We start from the raw sequence: 19122 nt of genomic DNA on the forward strand, positions 1-19122 counted from the left end.
TGTCATAGACAAGACTATAACCTACCATGCGATATTTATTTGAAGCACTCTTCTTAACATTCACCCTTTATGCCATTCAGCGACTCAATGCATGTAAAAGCAAGCTAAAAGAGATCAAAGACTTAACAAGTAGATGGATGCAAGTCAAGCTACATGATTGATATCAAAAAGAATATTGTGTAATTGTTATTTGTCCTATTAACTATCTTATATACACAGTGCAATATTAGGTTTATAAGTGTTGCTGGAAATTGGACCCGGGAGCGGCCGTCGGCTGACAGGGTGGAGCTCCGGCGAGAACTGGCAGGCAGCGTCCTCCGTGGGGCCTGCAAAAAGCCGGTGGCCGGGGTTTCCGGCGCTGGCCCTCCAATGCCTAAGTCAGAGGGGGCAAATGTATAAGAGGAGATATATGTCCAAAGTTTCAGCGTCCAGCCCCCTCTAAGGTGGGAGGGTTCCCTTTTTATAGAAGGGTACTGGATTACCTGTGATATGACGGGGCGGAGTTACCGTATGATTGAGCATGTCGTATGAATTAATGCACGATCGTGTGAATTAATGCCTTGCCGTAGGAGATCAGGCCGGGGCCAAGAAGTTGTCATGGCTGACCAGACGCAGCCGAGCAGATTTGCCGTGGAGGGCTTGAGATCTGTAGATAGCAGGAGCCATGCATTTTAATTGTCGAGTAAGCCGGAGGTCTGCAAAGACCATACGCATTAATTATTGAGTAAGCCGGAGGTCTGCAGAGACCATGCGCATTAATTGTTGAGTAAGCCGGAGGTCTGCAGAGACCATGCGCATTAATTGTTAGCGGCGGTGGCAGGGGATGGTCTCTGGTCGAGCTGCAGAAGGATGTGACCGCGGTGGGTGGATGGTGAGGTCAGACTTCCGAGGTCGAGAGCTTCCAGGTCAGGTGCCCGGTCGGGCGCCAGGTCGGGCGTTTTGAGGTCGAGCGTCTGAGGTCGGGCGTCCGAGGTAGGGCGCTTCCGAGGTCGGGTGCTTCTGATCACGTGCTGGCGATGTGCTCACGTGCTTTGGGGGGACTTGTATTTCTCCCAACACTACCCCCGACTTCCGAGTTCGAGCTGCTCGCGAGCTCAGACGTGGGAAGTAGTTGCTTTTATTGCAGTGGTGGGGACCAGGGAGACTTAAATTATGCCGGCACTCCGCGTGCTTCGGGGCGCTTTTAATGAGAGGAGAGGGGGTGACGCCCTTTCGTCCTTCGAGGTCGCCTCGTGTAGTGGGCTCACGATGGGGCTTCGAGATCTGACGGGACACCGCCTCAATTCCGTATTCGAGGCACCAGCCCGTAAATGGATGCACTGCTTCGGCTTTCGGGGCCGATACGTGGCGCAATCTGGATGGAAGGCGGGATCCAGCCCTGCCGATCTGGGCCGTCGGGGGGGTCTATATAAACCCCTCAATCTGGCCCTAAAAAGGTCTCGCTTGGCTGCTTCTCTCTCTTCCGCCGCTTCTATTCTCCTGTTCTCCTTTCTCAGTCGTAACAAAGTCTCCCCGGCGGTGCCCCAGGGCGATTCCCGACGATCCCCCTCGTAGGTCACCTCCCCACATTAGCTAGGGGGTTCTCTTTCTTCTTCTTTGTTTTTTCTTCGTCTTTTGCTTTCCTTTTTCTCTTCTTTTTCTTCCTTCTAAAATGGGTTCCGGTCCGAATGAGGTCGGATCCAGTCTGTCGGGGGAGGAATTGGAGCTGGTCCGTACCCGGTTCTTTTTTCCGCCCCGAGTTTCATCTCGAACCTGCGGGGCCGAAGAACAGGGTGACGCGACCACCTCCAGGTCGGATCGGAGTGCATGTCGAGACACTCTAGGCCGGCCTACGGTTCCCCCTCCACGAGTTCGTAAACGATTTGCTGGTGGAGTACCAACTCGTCCCAGCACAGCTCGCTCCGAACTCGTGGAGGACCATTATCGGGTTTTTGTCCCTTTGCCTTGCGCATGGGATCCCGACTTTAGTGAGCGTCTTCCGTCGGTATTTCTTGTTGAAGACGAACCCGGCGGGAGGAGAGTGGCTATATTTCGCCTTTCGGAGCGGTATGTCACTTTTCCGAGGTGCCCCTTCCTCTATCCATGAGTGGAAGGAAAAATTTTTCTTTCTTGCGTCCGAGGTATCGTGGGGCTTCGACCCGAGGTGGGGGCATCCCTGGCTGAAGGCCCTCAATAGGCTCTCCGAGCTGACGGCAGACGAGCAGAGGGTTCTCGACGCTCTACGGGGTCTCGGGAAGGACATCAGCCTGACCGACCTCCTAAAAGAGGAGGCCTTGATGAACGTCAGCCTGAGCTCGGCGCGCCCCGAGGGTAAGAACGGTCGTATTGCTTTGTTTTCCATCTTATTTGTTTCTTTCTTCCCTTAAAGTTTTTCTTCTTTTGTTTGTTTCAGATATTCCCCACATGCCGACCAGCAACACATCTCTCTTCTCCCGGTTGAAGAGGAGGGCGGCCGAGGCCGGCGGGGCTTTTCCCGAGCCCCGAAAGAGGGCCAGGCCGGCTGCTACATCCGCCCCTGCCGAGGTGAGGGGCTCTGGGGCCGAAGCGTCGGGGTCTGCCTAGGAGAGGGCCCCAGTTCGAGCTCGGGTTCCGAGGGGGCGTCGGACTCGGCGCCTTCAACATGTCCCGCCCCCATCTCTCAACGAGTGGCCGGCCAATTGTCCGTCTGCGGTGCTCGGGGCCCGAGCCAAGCAGGGGCCCCGGGGTCCCGAGCGCGTCCCGCCCTGTCGTCACGAGCTCGGGCGGGCCGAGTTCTTCGGGGGCCGGAGGACGCTCTGGGAGGGAGTCGGCCGACCCAGAGTCTCCAATCCGCGAGGGCAGCTCGGCCTTCCGGGATGGCGATGTCGCGCGCGCAGTGTTCCGCCGCGCGATGCTCCCGGCCGACCAGGCCGAGTTCAGAGCCCTTGGGCTAGAGGAAGTTGTCGACCAGAAGTACCGCAACGCTGTTCTGGTAAGCTGCCTTCTTATTTTGTCTTTAGTCATCGGTATTCTCTTCATTTTTATTTATCGTTGTTTTTCTTGCAGCATATTCACGAAATCGACACTCTGGTATTCATTGCCTCGGAATGCCAGAATGAGTCTCGGCAATTCCACAGGCAACTAGAGTCGGCCGAAAAGAGGCTCGCTGAGTCGGAGGCCGCGTTGGCGGAAGCCATCGCACGGAGGGAGGCCACCGAGGCCGGGCGGCGAAAGAGCGTCGACGAGCTCGAAGAGGAGAGGGCCGCGCATGCTTTGGCGAGATCAGAGCTGCGCGCCCCCGAGGCACGCCTTGCTGAGGCTCGTTCTGAAGCCGCCGGCCACAAGTACGAGGGCGGAGTTCTCCGCCTGAAGGTCGAGCAGCTCGAGGCCCGAGAGAAGAGGGCACTCGAGCAAGCCGAAAATGCCGTGGAGTTCTTCAAGAAGTCGGAAGAGTTTCGCGACATGTTGGAGGAGACCGTGGACGGGTTCCTCCGGGGCTTTGAAAATTTTCAGAGGCAGATGGCGCGATACTGCCCCCAGCTCGACCTTTCGAGGATCCGGCCAAGATCGGGGTTCGGCAAGGAGAGCGAGTTCGACCTGCCCTCGGCGCTTGAGGACGAGGGAGAGGCTGCCGAGACCGAGGTCGAGGGAGAAGTCGCCGAGACCGAGGCCGCCGAGGGAGAGGTCGCCGGGACCGAGGCCGCCAAGGCCGAGCGATCGGCTCAGGCAGCTCCCGCTAGGGAGGTTACCGGGGGAGTTCCCGAGACTATTGGCGGTGTTTCATCTGAACCCGCCGCGGAAGGTCCCGAGCCGATTCCTGCCGAAGACCCCCAAGTAATCATCGTGGACGATCCCGGTACCGTTGAAGCCGCAGCCTCCTAAGACTTGTTATCTTTTTTTGTCTTTTCCTTTTGTTCTTCTTTTGTTGTAAGCGAGATCGGCCTCCAAACTTGTTGTATGGCCGATCCTTAATTTTGTACTTCAGCCTTCGGGCTTTTATTAATGAAAGAACTTCCTTTGTAAATTCATGTTTACCTTTCTCTTCTTTCCGGCGAATTCCTCTAAGTGTTCGAGCTCGGCTAAGCTCATAGACTTAGGTTCGAATCACGTTTGCTAAGTTATTAAGCTTAGGTCCGATAAGGATGGCATTCACGCGCCGGGCTTAGACCTTAGGAAAATTCACGAAGTCTTTGAGCTCGGCCAGGTTCGTAGACTTAAGTTCCGCAGACTTGAGTTCCAACCACGTTCGCTAAGTCAAATTCTCTTCAACGAATTTCTCTAAGTCTTTGGACTCGGCTAAATTCGTAGACTTGAATTCCGTAAATTTAGGTTTCGACCGCGTTCGCTAGAGAAGGCTCCAAGCTCAGACTTTAGGAAAATTCACCAAGTCTTCGAGCTTGGATTCGAATCTCGCCAGGCCCTTGAGCCTGGCTCCCAAATTTCTAAGGCATTGAGCTCGAGCTTCGGACCCCGAAGGGGTTTCGTTTGGCCTTTAGATTTATCTTCCAGAATATTTGGCCAAGTTTTCGAGCTCGGCTTTCCGGATGTAGGCTTACAAAAAGTTTTGGGGTCGGTCTCCGAGGAGATTGCGGACCAAAATCGAGTTGCCGCTGGGGCCTTCGCGGCTGTTGGCCTCGGGCTTGGTCGAGGTACCAACAAGTAAAATCAAAACCTTTGGTGAGTGCCTCGGCACTTCCGAGCTCGACCAGAGTGCCAAGGGTCAAGGTCATCGCTGCAGACTGGCGTCGACTTTTCGATGTTTGGGCTTGGCCGAGCCCTTATTCGGAGGGGTCTGTTTGGGCTGAAATGGAGATCACAAATAGGGAGAGCGTGCACGGGGTCGATGGGACCCTGGCCTATGGTTGACTCAGAAGAGCATCCCGACCTTGGTCGGGGGAAGTCCCAAGCTTGATCGGGATCTTGTCAGCGATATAAGTAAATAGATGTAATGGAGCAGGTGCTAAGCGGGATGTACCTCTTGCACCATTGGGGTCGGGCGCCCCATGTTGAAGCAAGCCACTTCGTTCCTCGGCTAGCTTTCGGAGGCGTTCTTTGGCCTGGGATCCACTTCAGGGACACCGGCACATTGGGAGATGTTGCTATCGTCGGGGTTTGCGTAGGTGTTGTTCCGTTGTCATCGTCAAGTGCCACGGAGGGCCGCGAAGGTACTATCCCATCTTTCCGAGGTCGAGGAAGCTTGGACTCGCTGTCCACTTATCGGGGCATCTCGACCTTAGTCGAGGAGGTGCTACAGAGGGCCGCGAAGGTACTATCCCGTTGTTGATCTCGAGCGTCATGGAGGGCCGCGAAGGTACTACCCTGTTTTTCCGAGGTCGGGGGAGCATGGGCTCACTGTCGACTTGTCGGGGCATCTCGACCTTGGTCGAGGAGGCGCTACGGGGGGCCGCGAAGGTACTACCCCGTTGTTGATATCGAGCACCACGAAGGGCCGCGAAGGTACTACCCCATCTTTCCGAGGTCGAGGGAGCCTGGGCTCGCTGTCGACTTATCGGGGCATCTCGACCTTAGTCGAGGAGGCACTACGGGGGGCCGCGAAGGTACTACCCAATTGTTGATGTCGAGCGCCACGGAGGGCCGCGAAGGTACTACCCCGTCTTCCTGAGGTCGAGGGAGCCTGGGCTCGCTGTCGACTTATCGGGGCATCTCAACCTTAGTCGAAGAGGCGCTATGGGAGGCCGCGAAGGTACTACCCCGTTGTTGATGTCGAGCGCCATGGAGGGCCGCGAAGGTACTACCCCATCTTTCCGAGGTCGAGGGAGCCTGGGCTCGCTGTCGACTTATCGGGGCATCCCGAACTTGGCTGGGGTTTTTGAGGGAGATCGAGATCGAGCTCGATGTCGTCGCAGTGAGGTGTCCTAGGCTTGGCTAGGGCATCCGAACTTGGTCGGGCATCCGAACTTGGTCGGGTTTTCTGAGGATCACAAAGGTCCCGATGTCAAGAGGAGCACGAAATAGTTAAGAAAAAGTTGTAAATGAATTAGCATGAAGAGAGGGCGAGAATCATGTTCCCAATTGCCGAGGACCCCTTAGGGATTTACTGATAGTACATCCGGAGATTTTCGGAGTTCCAGCTCCGTGGGATGAGGGTCCTTTCGAGAGACTCCAGCTTGTATACTCCGGGCCGCTGGACTCGCGCGACCCGATAGGGTCCTTCCCAATTAGGGGCTAGCTTCCCCTGCTCGGTTGGCTGGGAAGCTTCCGCTCTCCTGAGGACGAGATCACCTGCCTTGAAAAGTTTGGCTTTTACTCTGGAGTTGTAGTATTGTGCCGTTTTTTGTTGATATCTCACCATGCGGACTCGGACGGCTTCCCTTGTCTCCTCGAGGAGGTCCAGGTTGCTCCTGAGTTGGGAGGAGTTGGAGGCCGCATCATAATGTTCCACTCTTGGAGAGGGGCGTCCGACTTCCAGGGGGATAACAGCTTCTGTTCCATACGCCAGATTGAAGGGAGTCTCGCCGATAGGAAGTCGGAATGTGGTTCTGTAAGCCCAGAGGACATTGTAGAGGTCTTCGACCCATTGCCCCTTGGATTGGTCGAGCCTGGCCTTAAGTCCCTGGAGGATGGTGCGATTCGTCACCTCGGTTTCTCCATTTGTCTGTGGATGGGCGACCGAGGTGAAACGGTGATCGATGCTGAGCTCGGAGCAGAATTTTCTAAAACGGACGTTATCGAACTGACGGTCGTTGTCAGATATGAGGATGCGAGGAAGTCCAAATCTGCAGATTATTGACTTCCAAACAAAATCTTGCATCTTCTGCTCGGTGATCCGGGCCACTGGTTCAGTTTCGACCCACTTGGTGAAGTAGTCGATGGAGACAACTAGAAATTTTCTCTGCCCGGTTGCCTGAAAAAATGGCCCTAGGATGTCGATTCCCCACTGGGCGAATGGCCAGGGGGCACTGATCGAGGTCAGCGGGGCCGAAGGTCGGCACTGGATGTTGGCGTTCCGTTGGCATCGATCGCACCTTCGGACGAAGTCCGTTGCATCTTTCTGAAGTGTGGGCCAATAGTATCTCTGGCGCAGGATTTTATGGGCCAGTGCTCGGCCTCCCAAATGGTTTCCGCTTATTCCTTCATGGACCTCTCGCATGGCATAGTCCGCCTCTGACGGACGAAGGCATCTGAGGAGAGAAGAGGTGAAGGATTTTCGGTAGAGCTTGCCTTCATATAATATGTATCGGGAGGCTAGACGTCTGATTCGGCGAGCTTCGGGCTCATTACTGGGGAGGGCTTTATTTTGTAGATAGCTGATGAGCTCGTCCATCCAGCTCGGCTCGGCATCGATGCAGAGGGTCGGCTCAGGCTCTTCCATGCTGGGCATTTGGAGATATTCGAGCATTGTTGCCTTAGGAAGCTCGCTCATGCGAGAGATCGCCAGCTTCGACAGTTCGTCTGCTCTCAGGTTCTCTGTCCTAGGAATATGCTGGATGTTGAAGGAACTCATAGTAGAGGTGAGGTCCCGCACCTTCTGGAGATATTTCTGCATTGACGGTTCTCTGGCTTCGAAGTCTCCCAAGATTTGGCTCACGACCAATTGGAAGTCACTAAAGACCTTTAGGTCCTCTACTTTCAGCTCCTATGCCAATTTGAGCCCGGCGACGAGCGCCTTGTATTCTGCCACATTGTTCGAGGCGGAAAATTCGAGGCGTAAAGCCTGCTCTGCGACCACCCCATCCGGGCTGGTGAGAATGAGGCCTGCTTCGCTACCCCCCGAGGTCGAGGAGCCATCCACATGTAGAGTCCATGGTTGCCTCGGGATTTCCATCGCTGGCGCGGGTGCGAGCTCAGAATTATCCGGCAAGGTGCACTCCACAATGAAGTCAGCAAGCGCCTGGGCTTTGATCGCCGGCCTTGAACGGTATTCAAGGTCGAACTCCCCGAGCTCGACTGCCCATTTCGCGATCCGACTGCTGCAGGATTTGCTTCATAGGCTGGTCGGTCAGTATGGCCACAGTGTGGGCCTGGAAGTAAGGTCGGAGCCTCCGAGCCGAGGTGACCAGGGCAAAAATTGTTTTCTCCAGTTTGGAATATCTTGTCTCAGCATCCCTCAGGACCCGGCTGGTGTAGTATACTGGTCTTTGGAGCTTATTCTCTTCTCGGACCAGGACCGAGCTTACCGCAATCGGGGAGACGACCAGGTACAAATAGAGGAGCTCACCCTGCTGGGGTTTGGTAAGTAGCGGCGGAGAAGCAAGAAGGTGCCTAAGCTCCTCAAAAGCTTGCTGGCATTCCTCCGACCATGAAAAGTCTTTCGATCGCTTGAGGATTTTGAAGAATGGGAGGCACCGCTCGGCGACCTGGAGACAAATCTTCCCAGAGCTGCGACCCGACCTGTGAGCCGCTGTACCTTCTTGACCGTCTTCGGCAGCACCATCTCTTGCAGTGCTCGGATCTTCTCGGAATTTGCTTCGATTCCACGCTGGGTGACTACGAAGCCAAGGAATTTTTCCGAGGTGACTCCGAATGCACATTTAGCAGGGTTGAGCTTCATTCGATATTTTCTGAGGGTGGAGAAAGTCTCATCGAGGTCAGCCACATGGTCCTCGGCCATTCGGCTTTTTACCAGCATGTCGTCCACATAAACCTTCATGTTTCGGCCTATTTGATTTTTGAAGATTTGGCTAACCAGTCTTTGATATGTTGCTCCGACATTCTTCAACCCGAGCGGCATTACTTTATAGCAATAGAGGCCCTTGTCGGTGATGAAAGCCGCTTCTCCTCGTCTTCTGGCGCTATTCGGATTTGATTATACCCCGAGAAGGCGTCCATAAAGGTCAGCAACTGGTGTCCGAGGTGGAGTCGACAAGCTGGTCGATGCTGGAAAGTGGAAAGTTATCCTTTAGGCAGGCTTTGTTCAAGTCGGTGTAGTCCACGCACATGCGCCACTTTCCGTTGGATTTCTTCACAAGGACCACGTTGGCGAGCCAGTCTGGATAGGAGACCTCCCGGATGAAGCCGGCCTCGAGGAGTTTGTCCACTTCCTCGGCCGCTGCTCGTTGTCGTTCCGGGGCGGAGCCCCGTTTCTTCTGTCGCACGGGCCTACAGGTTGGCTTCACCTGGAGTCGGTGAACCATGAACTCAGGGTCGATTCACGGCATGTCGGCGGGCGACCAGGCGAAGACGTCCATGTTGGACCGAAAGAACTCGATCAGGCGGTCCCTTTCAAGGGAGCTCAGGCCGGAGCCGATCTGCACGGTTAGCTCTGGACAGTCCTCTTGTAAAGGAATTTGGGTAAAAAGCTCACCGGGCTCTACTCGTTCTTTCCAGGGGTTGTCCCACACCTCCAAGGTTTCAATGGGCAGCGCCTGGTCTGATACTTGAATTGACGCCCCGGCTGTTTGCTCCTCTTGGCTTGGTGCTTTAGCCGGTTGCTTTGCTTTGTGGGTCGCCATGTAGCATCGCTTAGCTATTGACCGGTCCCCCCGAACTTCGCCTATTCCTCGGTTGATGGGGAACCGCACGAGCAGGTGGTAAGTCGAGACCACAGCTCGGAGGGCGTTAAGTCCTGGTCGCCCAAGAATGGCATTATAGGCTGAAGGTAAGTGGACCACAAGAAAGTCCGTCCTCACCGTACTTTCTCAGAGGGCGAGCCCAACTGTGACGAGAAAACTGACCTCGCCCTCAACCGGGACCGAGTCTCCGGTAAATCCGACCAGTGAAGCGTTCATTCTCCGAAGCTGGCTTTCTGTTAACCCCATTTTTTGGTAGGCGTGGTAGTACAAAATATTTGCCGAGCTTCCATTATCAACTAAGACACGCTTTACATCAAACTTATTTACAATTATGGAGATGACCACAGAGTCATCATGAGGAGTCTCAACTCCTTCCATGTCCTCGTCCGAGAATGAGATAGCTTTGGAGGTGCGCGGGCGCTTCGGAGGGGTTCTTTCCTCGGTTGGCTCTTCAGCCGAGCTTCCTCCTCCAATGGCATTGATGGTGCCGGCGATAGGCCTGTTGTCATTTGGATTTTCGGACGGCGCGGCATTTTCCACTGGCCTCCTTTCCTCGCGCTGGTTCCACACGAACCGGTTGAGCACCCCGCGATGGATAAGCGCCTCGATCTCATCTCGGAGCTGGAAACAATCCTCCGTGTCGTGGTCATGGTCCCGGTGGAAGCGGCAGTACTTTCTAGGGTTGCGCGGGACTCCCACATCCCGCATCGAGGGCGGGGGTCGGAAGAAATCCCGACCTTCTATCTCCATTAGGATCTCGGCCCGGGTTGCGTTGATGGGAGTGTAGTTCCGTACCTCCCCGAGTGCATCCGAGGCCGTGGCGGAGATCTCGGTCGAGGCGGGGACCTTGGTCGAAGTCGTCCCTGCTGTCGAGGCGGGCTCCTCAGCCGAGGCAGGTTCCTATCTCGGCGGGAAGATCGGCTTCTCGGGCGGCCGCGCTCCTCGCGGCACTTTCTTTGCTTCTTTGAGGCCGGTTCAGTCGCGCCCCGCCTGGAGGCGATAGCCTCCTCAGCCTTCGCATACTTCCGAGCTTAGACCAGCATTTCGGTAAAGTCGGCGGAGAAGCTCTTCTCGATGGAGAAGAGGAATCTATAGGAGCGAGCCCCAATCTTTCGTGCCGACATGGCTATTGACTGGTCGAACTCGCGGACCTCCCAGGTTGCAGCGGTAAAGCGGTCGAGGTATTCTCTGAGGGATTCCCCTTCCTTCTGCTTGACGTCCAGGAGAAAATCCGATGTTCGCTGCTGGCGACGACTGGCAGCGAAGTTGGTGGCGAACTGCCTGCCGAGCTACTCGAAAGAGAACACCGAACTCAGCTTCAATCCAGAGAACCAAAGCCGAGTGGTTCCCCGAAGGGTAGCTGGGAAGGCCTTGCAGAGCACAGCTTCCGAGGATCCTTGCAACGCCATAAGGGCTCGGTAACTTTCCAAATGATCGAGGAGGTTGGTAGTTCCATTGTAGGGCTCCACTTGGGGCATTTTGAACCTTGGTGGGACCGGCTCGTCCTTGATCTGGCAAAAAAAGGGGGACTTGGTGGTAAACTCAAAGTCACCCTCACGCCTTGCCTTTCTACTATGAAGTGCTTCAATCTGGTGCTCCAGATTCTCGACCTTCCTGTCGAGCTTTCCAGCCTGGGGGATTGTCACAGTAGTCTGCTCCGGCTCGCGGCGGTCTGGAGCCGACCCAGCTTCCGAAGGCTGCGACCTTCGGTCTATGCTCCTCCCCGGCATTTCTCTCCGAGGAGACGTCCGGGCTGAGCCTTGGTAACAGCATCATTCTTCATTATTAGCCCTTGAGGAGCCGTAAAGATTTTGGCCCTGGGGCACTGGTCCGTTCGGAGGAAGCACTGGCTGAACCTGGGCCTGCAGAGGCGGCATAAGTGGGGCTCCCTCGCGCTGTAGGCCCTGGACGGCCGCGGCCAAGGCTTGGACCTGCTGCACCAGGATGTTGAACTGTTCCGGCTGGACTTGGGGAACCGGAGCAGCCGGAGACGGCGAGTTCTGGACAGAGTGTCTAGGACTTGGTGGGAGACACCGGGAGGCATTAGAGGCTCCTTTACTTCTCAACTTCATGGCCACAACTCGGGCCCTTCCTCTAGCGCCAACTGTTGCTGGAAATTGGACCCGAGGGCGGCCGTCGGTTGAGAGGGTGGAGCTCCAGCGAGAACTGGCGGGCGGCGATCCGTCGGCGGGCGGCGTCCCCCGTGGGGCCTGCAAAAAGCCGATGGCCGGGGTTTCCGGCGCCAACCCTCCGATGCCTAAGTCAGAGGGGGCAAATGTATAAGAGGAGATATATGTCCAGAGTTTCAGCGTCCAGCCCCCTCTAAGGTGGGAGGGTTCCCTTTTTATAGAGGGGTACTGGATTATCTGTGATATGACGGGGCGGAGTTACTGTATGATTGAGCATGTCGTATGAATTAATGCACGATCGTGTGAATTAATGCATTGCCTAGGAGATCAGGCCGGGGCCAAGAAGTTGTCATGGCTGACCAGACGCAGCCGAGCAGATTTGCCATAGAGAGCTTGAGATCTGTAGATAGCAGGAGCCATGCGTTTTAATTGTTGAGTAAGCCGGAGGTCTGCAAAGACCATGCGCATTAATTGTTGAGTAAGCCGGAGATCTGCAGAGACTATGCACATTAATTGTTGAGTAAGCCGGAGGTCTGCAGAGACCATGCGCATTAATTGTTAGCGGCGGTGGCAGGGGATGGTCTCTGGTCGAGCTGCAGAAGGATGTGACCACGGCGGGTGGATGGTGAGGTCGGGCTTCCGAGGTCGAGAGCTTCCAGGTCGGGTGCCCGGTCGGGCATTTTGAGGTCGAGCGTCTGAGGTCGGGCGCCTGGTCGGGCGTCCGAGGTAGGGCGCTTCCGAGGTCGAGTGCTTCTGATCACATGCTGGCGATGTGCTCACGTGCTTTGGGGGGACTTGTATTTCTCCAACAATAAGGTTACAATAAATCTCAAGTTTAATAAATTGTTATTCACCATGAAACATCCTGATTGCTCATCCATAGTACCAAAAGAATGCTAATGAAAACAAAATGAGAATAAGAGGAGACACACATATTTTTTCACTCAAATAATATATACAAAAGTCCCTTTCTTTGCACTAGTCCTGATATTTTCTCCAATTATCAGATATTTTCTCTTTTTAATTTATCTCTTCTTTTTCTTAAAAAAATATCTTCTTGCTCATGGATAGGATAAGGTGATGATGATCATGCTGCTGGGACAGTGACATTAGGATAGGAGAAGAAACTATTCACTAACACAAAAAGGGGCATGACTGTAATGCAGTTCTCCATCTAAGCCACCTATATTGAAAAAGCATTTTCCTACAAATAAACCAAAAGCAATCCCATATAACATTAATGCTAGCATGTTTCAATTCTTGTTTCAAGATACTTGTAAAATCCATCTTTAAGTATCCCCCAGACAACAAATCTTGTGCCTCCTGCACTCTGAGTATCCATTTTTCAGAAGTTAGACTTTTGCAAGCTCATCCATGAAATTGCCTATTTCTTCCATCTAGGTCTTTTTGGTTCTTTTCTTCTTTTCTACCCTTTCTACCTAAAGATGAGATCATGTTGTCACCTCAGCTGTACTGGCTCACATTCCACATAGTCAAATAATCCCAAATAATCAATGAAATTATCCTGTCTCAGTGTTGCTTATAGGCTTCATATAGTTCACCGAATAAGATTTTGAAATGTGTAGCATTTGGGGCGAGCTCAATGCTTTAAAGCACAATTTGCTCAGAAATCTACAACTCATCAATAGTAAGATGCTAGAAAATTGCATGATTGATAAAATGATGGTTTCTTCGATAACATAATTAAGCTGGTTGTAATTAGTCAAAACTTTTCCAATAACATTAATGCAAAGATAGCCCCTTCACACATTAGTAAAAATATTATACTTGATCAAAAGGAAGGAAAGAAATTTAGCGAAGCAGACCAGAAGAATCACTTGCAAGGATGTGCAAGAACACTTCAAAGATTCAAAACTTTCAATGAAATATTTTACCAGGCCATGAGCATCATTCTTATTTTATATTATCAAATCATGACTCATCCAAATAATGACTTGATAAAGGCATACATGAAAGGTCAAGTTACCTGAACAGCAAGAACCATATTTGCCTCCTGCCTAGCATGCAGCATGTAATGTTTGTTATCCTGGACAACTTCCAGTATTTTCTTGATTAAACTAAAAAGACTGCAAGATGACCTAAATCCACCTTTAACCTTGCAGGGATCCTTTTTCTTTAATACAACTACCTGAACACTTCATGCAAGAACTGAACTAATTGGTTATGAACCTACAAAAGTTCATGTCAAGTAATCAAAGTTTTCTGCAGCCTGAAAGTTCTCTTAATGGCTTATCAAACTCAACAAGCAGGTAGGACATCAACCATTTCTCTTCAAAGAACCAAATAAACTGCAGAAAGCTCAATGAAGGATGAAGCAGCATACCATTTTATTTGCTTTTGAAATACCTTTTCAATCAATCTTCTGCTAACGAAATTCAATGGCCAAAAAAATATTAAATCTCCAATATCAGTCTTCCCAGATTCCAGTTAATTATCCAACTTATACCAAACACCGCTGCACAGTAAAAAAAAAAAATTCAACATTTATCAATCCAGGGTCCAGCTTGTCCCAGATTGCAACTAAATGGAAAAAATGCAAAGCAGATTGGACCACAATCAAATCAAAATCACTTAATTAGAACAGGTTATGATAACCCAAAATTCCAGGACTAGTCAAACTAGATATTCAAGAAAAAGTCATAGATTTTCACAAATTTATGCCTATCACACAATTTCCATTTACAAGTTTCATAAACATCTTACAGCAAACAAAAACTGAATAGCATGCTCATAAAACCCACTGATCCTTGTTGGGGAAGATGTAAAGTAATGTTAACACGAGTGCCACAAAACTTATAAGAACTATGCTTAATTCAAACTCAATTTCATACAAAATAACTGACAAATAGTACGCTAGTTTCAGCATTTTTCCCAAATAATTATGCGTGAAGATCTGCTCGGTATCATTTAAACACAGGCAATTCATGGAACCCATCAATCCGAATTACCAACTAACAAATTTTTCCCTCTATTTCCCTTTCACGTCAGCAATCCCTACCAAAACTAACCACAAGATAAAAATATATATAAACAGGAGAAGGAAAAAAATCCATAGTTGCATAAAAACAAGCGAATTTAAAGCACATCGCATAGTTCTCATAGAACAAAAACACGAAAGATGATTAAATTGTAAACAGAAGTAGCATTTGTTGTTATTCTGAATCCAACACAAGTAAAGAACCCAACTTTCCATCACAATCGAGCCCTATCCCTAGGGATCACCAGCCCTCTTCCCCATTACGGGATATCCCAGGGCTTGGGCTCGGGGATGGCGACAACCATACCTTGGAGCTCCGGCGTGAGCACGACCTGGCAGCCGAGCCGCGCATGCTTGTTAAGGACCCGGTTCCTGGAGGTCCTCGTAAGCAGGTACTTCTCATCGTACGAGGGCGGGGGGAGCTTGTCGAGCCACTCCTGCGCGATGTGGACCTCGCACTCGGCGGAGCAGGCGTCGATCTCCTCTAACCGGTGGGAGTCTGGGTCGATGAGTCCGGCGTTCATCAGGGCGCGGAGGAGGGTCTGGCCGGAGAGCCCCACGACCTCGCGCTTCTTGCCGTTGAGATCGATGGCGAAGACCTTGACGATCCGGTCGGCGACCTTCGCGGACGCGGAGGGGGCGGCGCGGGCGATGGAGGAGCACGGCCGTGCGATGGAAGTGGAGAGGAGAGAGATCGAGGGAGGGGATCGCGTTAGGTACAGGGGAATTCGACGGAGAGCGGCGATCGCCATGGCTATGTTTTTGGTTTGGCTCGACCGAGACGGCGGAGGGGAGCAGGGGATTTGGGTTTTGAATTCGGAAGAAGAGGGGTGGTCCTGTAATAAAAAGAGTGATCGAGGGCATAATTGGTCGTAGCAAGAGAAACGAGTTCCAGCGATTCCTCGCCGTTGTGGTTGATCGACTTACCGCAAATCGGTTTACGGGATCAGCCATATAGGATGACACGTGCTATGCTCGTGATTGGATAAAGTGATATGTGAGTTATGCCCAATAGTTCTTGAGCTACTAGCACATAATCCATGCGATACCTAGGATAGAATATTTCTTAATCCTTCTTCTTGACATACAATATTGCAATTTAATAAATTATAATAAATACAAAATTTCAGTAGCAAAATTTATTTTGTATATTAAGTAATGAACTTTAGCGATAAATGTTATAAACAATGACATTCATTGTGAATGGAGAACTATACAAAAGTTAAGCCTCTGTGAAAAAACTCTCATCATTAATATGACGTCGTTTTTACCAACCATGCACAACACACAAGAACCATTTTTTTTCTTATTTTTCTAACTATTCTTAGAACATAATATAATAATATAATAAATTATAATAAATAAAAGGTTTCTATAATCAAATTTTTGTTGTATATGAAGTGATTAACTTTAATAATGGTGAGCAAAAGATTACATCGTTAATAATATTGAAAGAGTGAAATATGAAATAATGGATGCCGGCAAATGTTGCATAGCAACAAAACATAAAGCAATGAGTATTGAAGTAGATAGATCAACATTATAATGGCGCTTCGGCAATGAATCAATAAACTGGCAACAAAATGATAATGATACGTAATAGGAAGTTGACTTATAGATAAGAGATAAAGGAAAAAGTGCTAATGGTGTTAGGGCTGAAAAATAGTTGGATATTATCTGACCATGTCTAATTTCCATATCCGAAGTATCGGATAAAAAAATTTGACATCCGATTGGATCCAAATCTGAAAGCCCTCCACTATCAGGCTATAGCATACATTCCTATAATATTAAAGGAGTTATTTTTACTAAATAATATTAAGGTCATTAAATAACCATCTAATATATATTATGATATTTTATATTTTAATCATTATATTTTTTATAAGAAACCTTTTCTCATTATTTATTTTGATCCTTTATAATATTTTCAAAAATCTTGTTATTAAAAAATAAAAATCAACTTCTACATATTCTAACATTTACATATAACTTTTCTTACAAGCTCTTTAAAATAGATGATTCATGATTATTTTTATTTATACTATAGTTAAAAAGTAATAATGATATTTAGTGCAAATCTGATTGAACCAACGACCTGATCTTTGATTAGGATGGTCTTCATGCCAGTTTAATAACTATATATTAAATTCTTGCTTACCTGTACGTCATGTACGTTCTACAAAGTAAATTCTATTCTCATTTTGTATATTATTTAATTAATATTAGTTTTTATCACTAAATTATGCTAAAAGTATGGTTATATCCAAATGATACCCGGCTTATCTATATTAGGAAAGAAGAAATATTGATAGAAATAATATCCGAGTTATATTTATATCTGTTCAGAATAAATATAAATATAATTAATATCCGATTTATATCTATATCCATTTAAAAAAAATATAGATATTAATTTTGGTATTCATTTAACATCTATATTTATTGAAAAATATCGATGTAAATATGTATATACAACTATCCGATCCGTTTTTAGCCCTAAATGATATAATGGCAAAGCAGTGAAGGAAAAAAGAATGGCTAAGCAAAAAAAATGAGGTTTTAATATATTAGTAGACTAGTAATATAAGGGAGGGATACAAGGAGGAGAAAACAAAGACAGAATGGGCACTATGTACATGCATAAGAGAGAGAGAGAGAGAGAGAGAGAGAGCTGCCATGTGATGAAATGGTAGTGCCCCAGAGAAGCAAGTTATTGTGATAGAAAAGACCATATGAAAGTGATAAACCACCCTTCTCCTCACCAGGGGCGGCCCAATGCGTTTGGGGGCCTAAGGCGAACTCAGTAAGAGGGGCCTTTTTTTTTTAATTGTGAAAATTTTTTAATAAGTGCAATGAAACCCAAAGACCTCAATCTGTGATCAAAAAAGTCAAATCTTTGAAGAAACTCATCAGGAGTAAGCAACAAAAATTGCTTGTTGGAACTTGGAAGTGCCCAATATGGTGTGGCTACATCCAGCAACTATGACTCCTTTGTTCGCCTGTTGATAGACTTCATAGTGAAGAGGCTCGAAGTCATCATGATGCAGAAAAGGTTTAGCCAGCTGGGTGGCCTTCAACACGATAGGGAGGTGAGGGCATTGGTCAATTATTTCTCTGAGATGTAGAAACCTGTGCGAGACAAATTTGCCCGGCCCTAGCTCTCTCAGATGACAACCATTTTAAACTTTGAAAGGATGTCTAAGAGTTTGGACTTCTGGGGAGAGAATGACTTAAAAAAACAGAGCCAGCCTCAACTCAATCCAAAGCATGATCAAAAGCGTGAAGAACCCCAAAACTTTCCAGAAAAAACCAGATACAGAAAAAAAGATTCAATCTTTATCATATGAACGCCAAAAAGAAGAACAAAAAGATAACCCTGAATGTCAAAAACAAGGTATGAGAACTAAATGCTCTTACTGACCTCAAATGAAACTATTCTCTCCTTCAGAGGCCCCTGCCCCCAGGTATCTCATTCCTCCAAATCTAATATATTTGAGAGAAGACAGAGAAAGAAAGCATTAAAAAAATTAGATGAGTGATGAGTGATGACTGATGTCTCACGTCTCCCCAAAGCTAGTTAAAAAGTGAGGCCCCGTGGACGGTGGACTTCGGCATACGAACCTTAAGTTCTTGCATAGTAGCCGGAGGACGGTGGTTGGTGGACGGTGGACAGCTCGCCGCTAACGAGAACGGCGAGGAGCGGAGCTGCGGAGGACGACGAGGAGCCGAGAACGGCGAGGAGCGGAGGCCGGAGGAGCCAAGGAGAGCTGGACTGCTGGAGTCTGGAGTCTGGACTCTGGAGAGGAGGTCCAGTTGTCCAGACTCTGGTGTCCGGACTCCGGAACAGGGGCGGCTGGCGGGCGGCGGCGAGGAGGCGAGGAGCCGAGGCGGATTAGAGCGGAGGCCGGAGGGCGAGGAGCCGAGGAGAGTAGAGAGGAGGTCCGGACTCCGATCTCCGGACTCCGGAGCAGGGGCGGCCGGCGGCCCAAGAACCGAAGAAGTGCCCGTCGATGGTCGAGTTATCAAGAAACTGGAGAAGAATTGGAGTTTGGTGGTGGGGGGAGAGTCGGAGAGGACTGAATCACTGCCCAAAAGGTTCAGAAAACAAAAAAAACACTGGGAGACAACTGAGAAGAGGAGGGGGAAGAGAACTCAGAGAAGAGAAAGTGGGGGAGGAAATGTCCGTTGGTTGTCTTTATCGTAGGCTTGTAGCTCACGGTTCACCTCAGTCACCGACTCGCCTATAGGCTATAGCCATAGCCTGTCTCGCTGTTCGAGTGTCCGTCGACGGGAACCCACTGTAGTGGCGGCGTTGCAGGCAGATGTGAAAGCTATAGGCCTGTAGCTGTGCAGTAGTGCAGGCGCCAAAACGGGGCCTTCTTTCAGTCGGGGGCCTTAGGCGACCGCCTCAGTCGCCTAAGGCTCGAGCCGGCACTGCTCCTCACCCTTCAAGAAAATGCAAGTAAATAAAACAAGGCAAAATTTAAAGGCAAAAAACAAAAGTGTTATTTTACAATTTTATTTATCAAAATTAATCATCACATCATGTCAGATAGGGGTT

General features: G+C 49.8%; 1 protein-coding gene across 1 annotated transcript; it reads right to left on the reverse strand.

The window, feature by feature from the left end:
• Positions 1–13427: 13427 nt before the first annotated feature.
• Positions 13428–15372, reverse strand: LOC103707764 (ferredoxin-2, mitochondrial-like). The gene is made up of 2 exons (XM_008792385.3): positions 14866–15372; positions 13428–14036 (listed from the first exon to the last, which is right to left on the reverse strand). The coding sequence occupies exons 1-2, from the start codon at positions 15308–15310 to the stop codon at positions 13975–13977; spliced, it is 507 nt and encodes a 168-aa protein (XP_008790607.1). The 5' UTR covers positions 15311–15372; the 3' UTR covers positions 13428–13974.
• Between the last annotated feature and the right edge of the window lie 3750 nt (positions 15373–19122).

This window comes from Phoenix dactylifera, chromosome 7 (genome assembly GCF_009389715.1).
Source record: "Phoenix dactylifera cultivar Barhee BC4 chromosome 7, palm_55x_up_171113_PBpolish2nd_filt_p, whole genome shotgun sequence".
Lineage (NCBI taxonomy): Eukaryota > Viridiplantae > Streptophyta > Magnoliopsida > Arecales > Arecaceae > Phoenix > Phoenix dactylifera.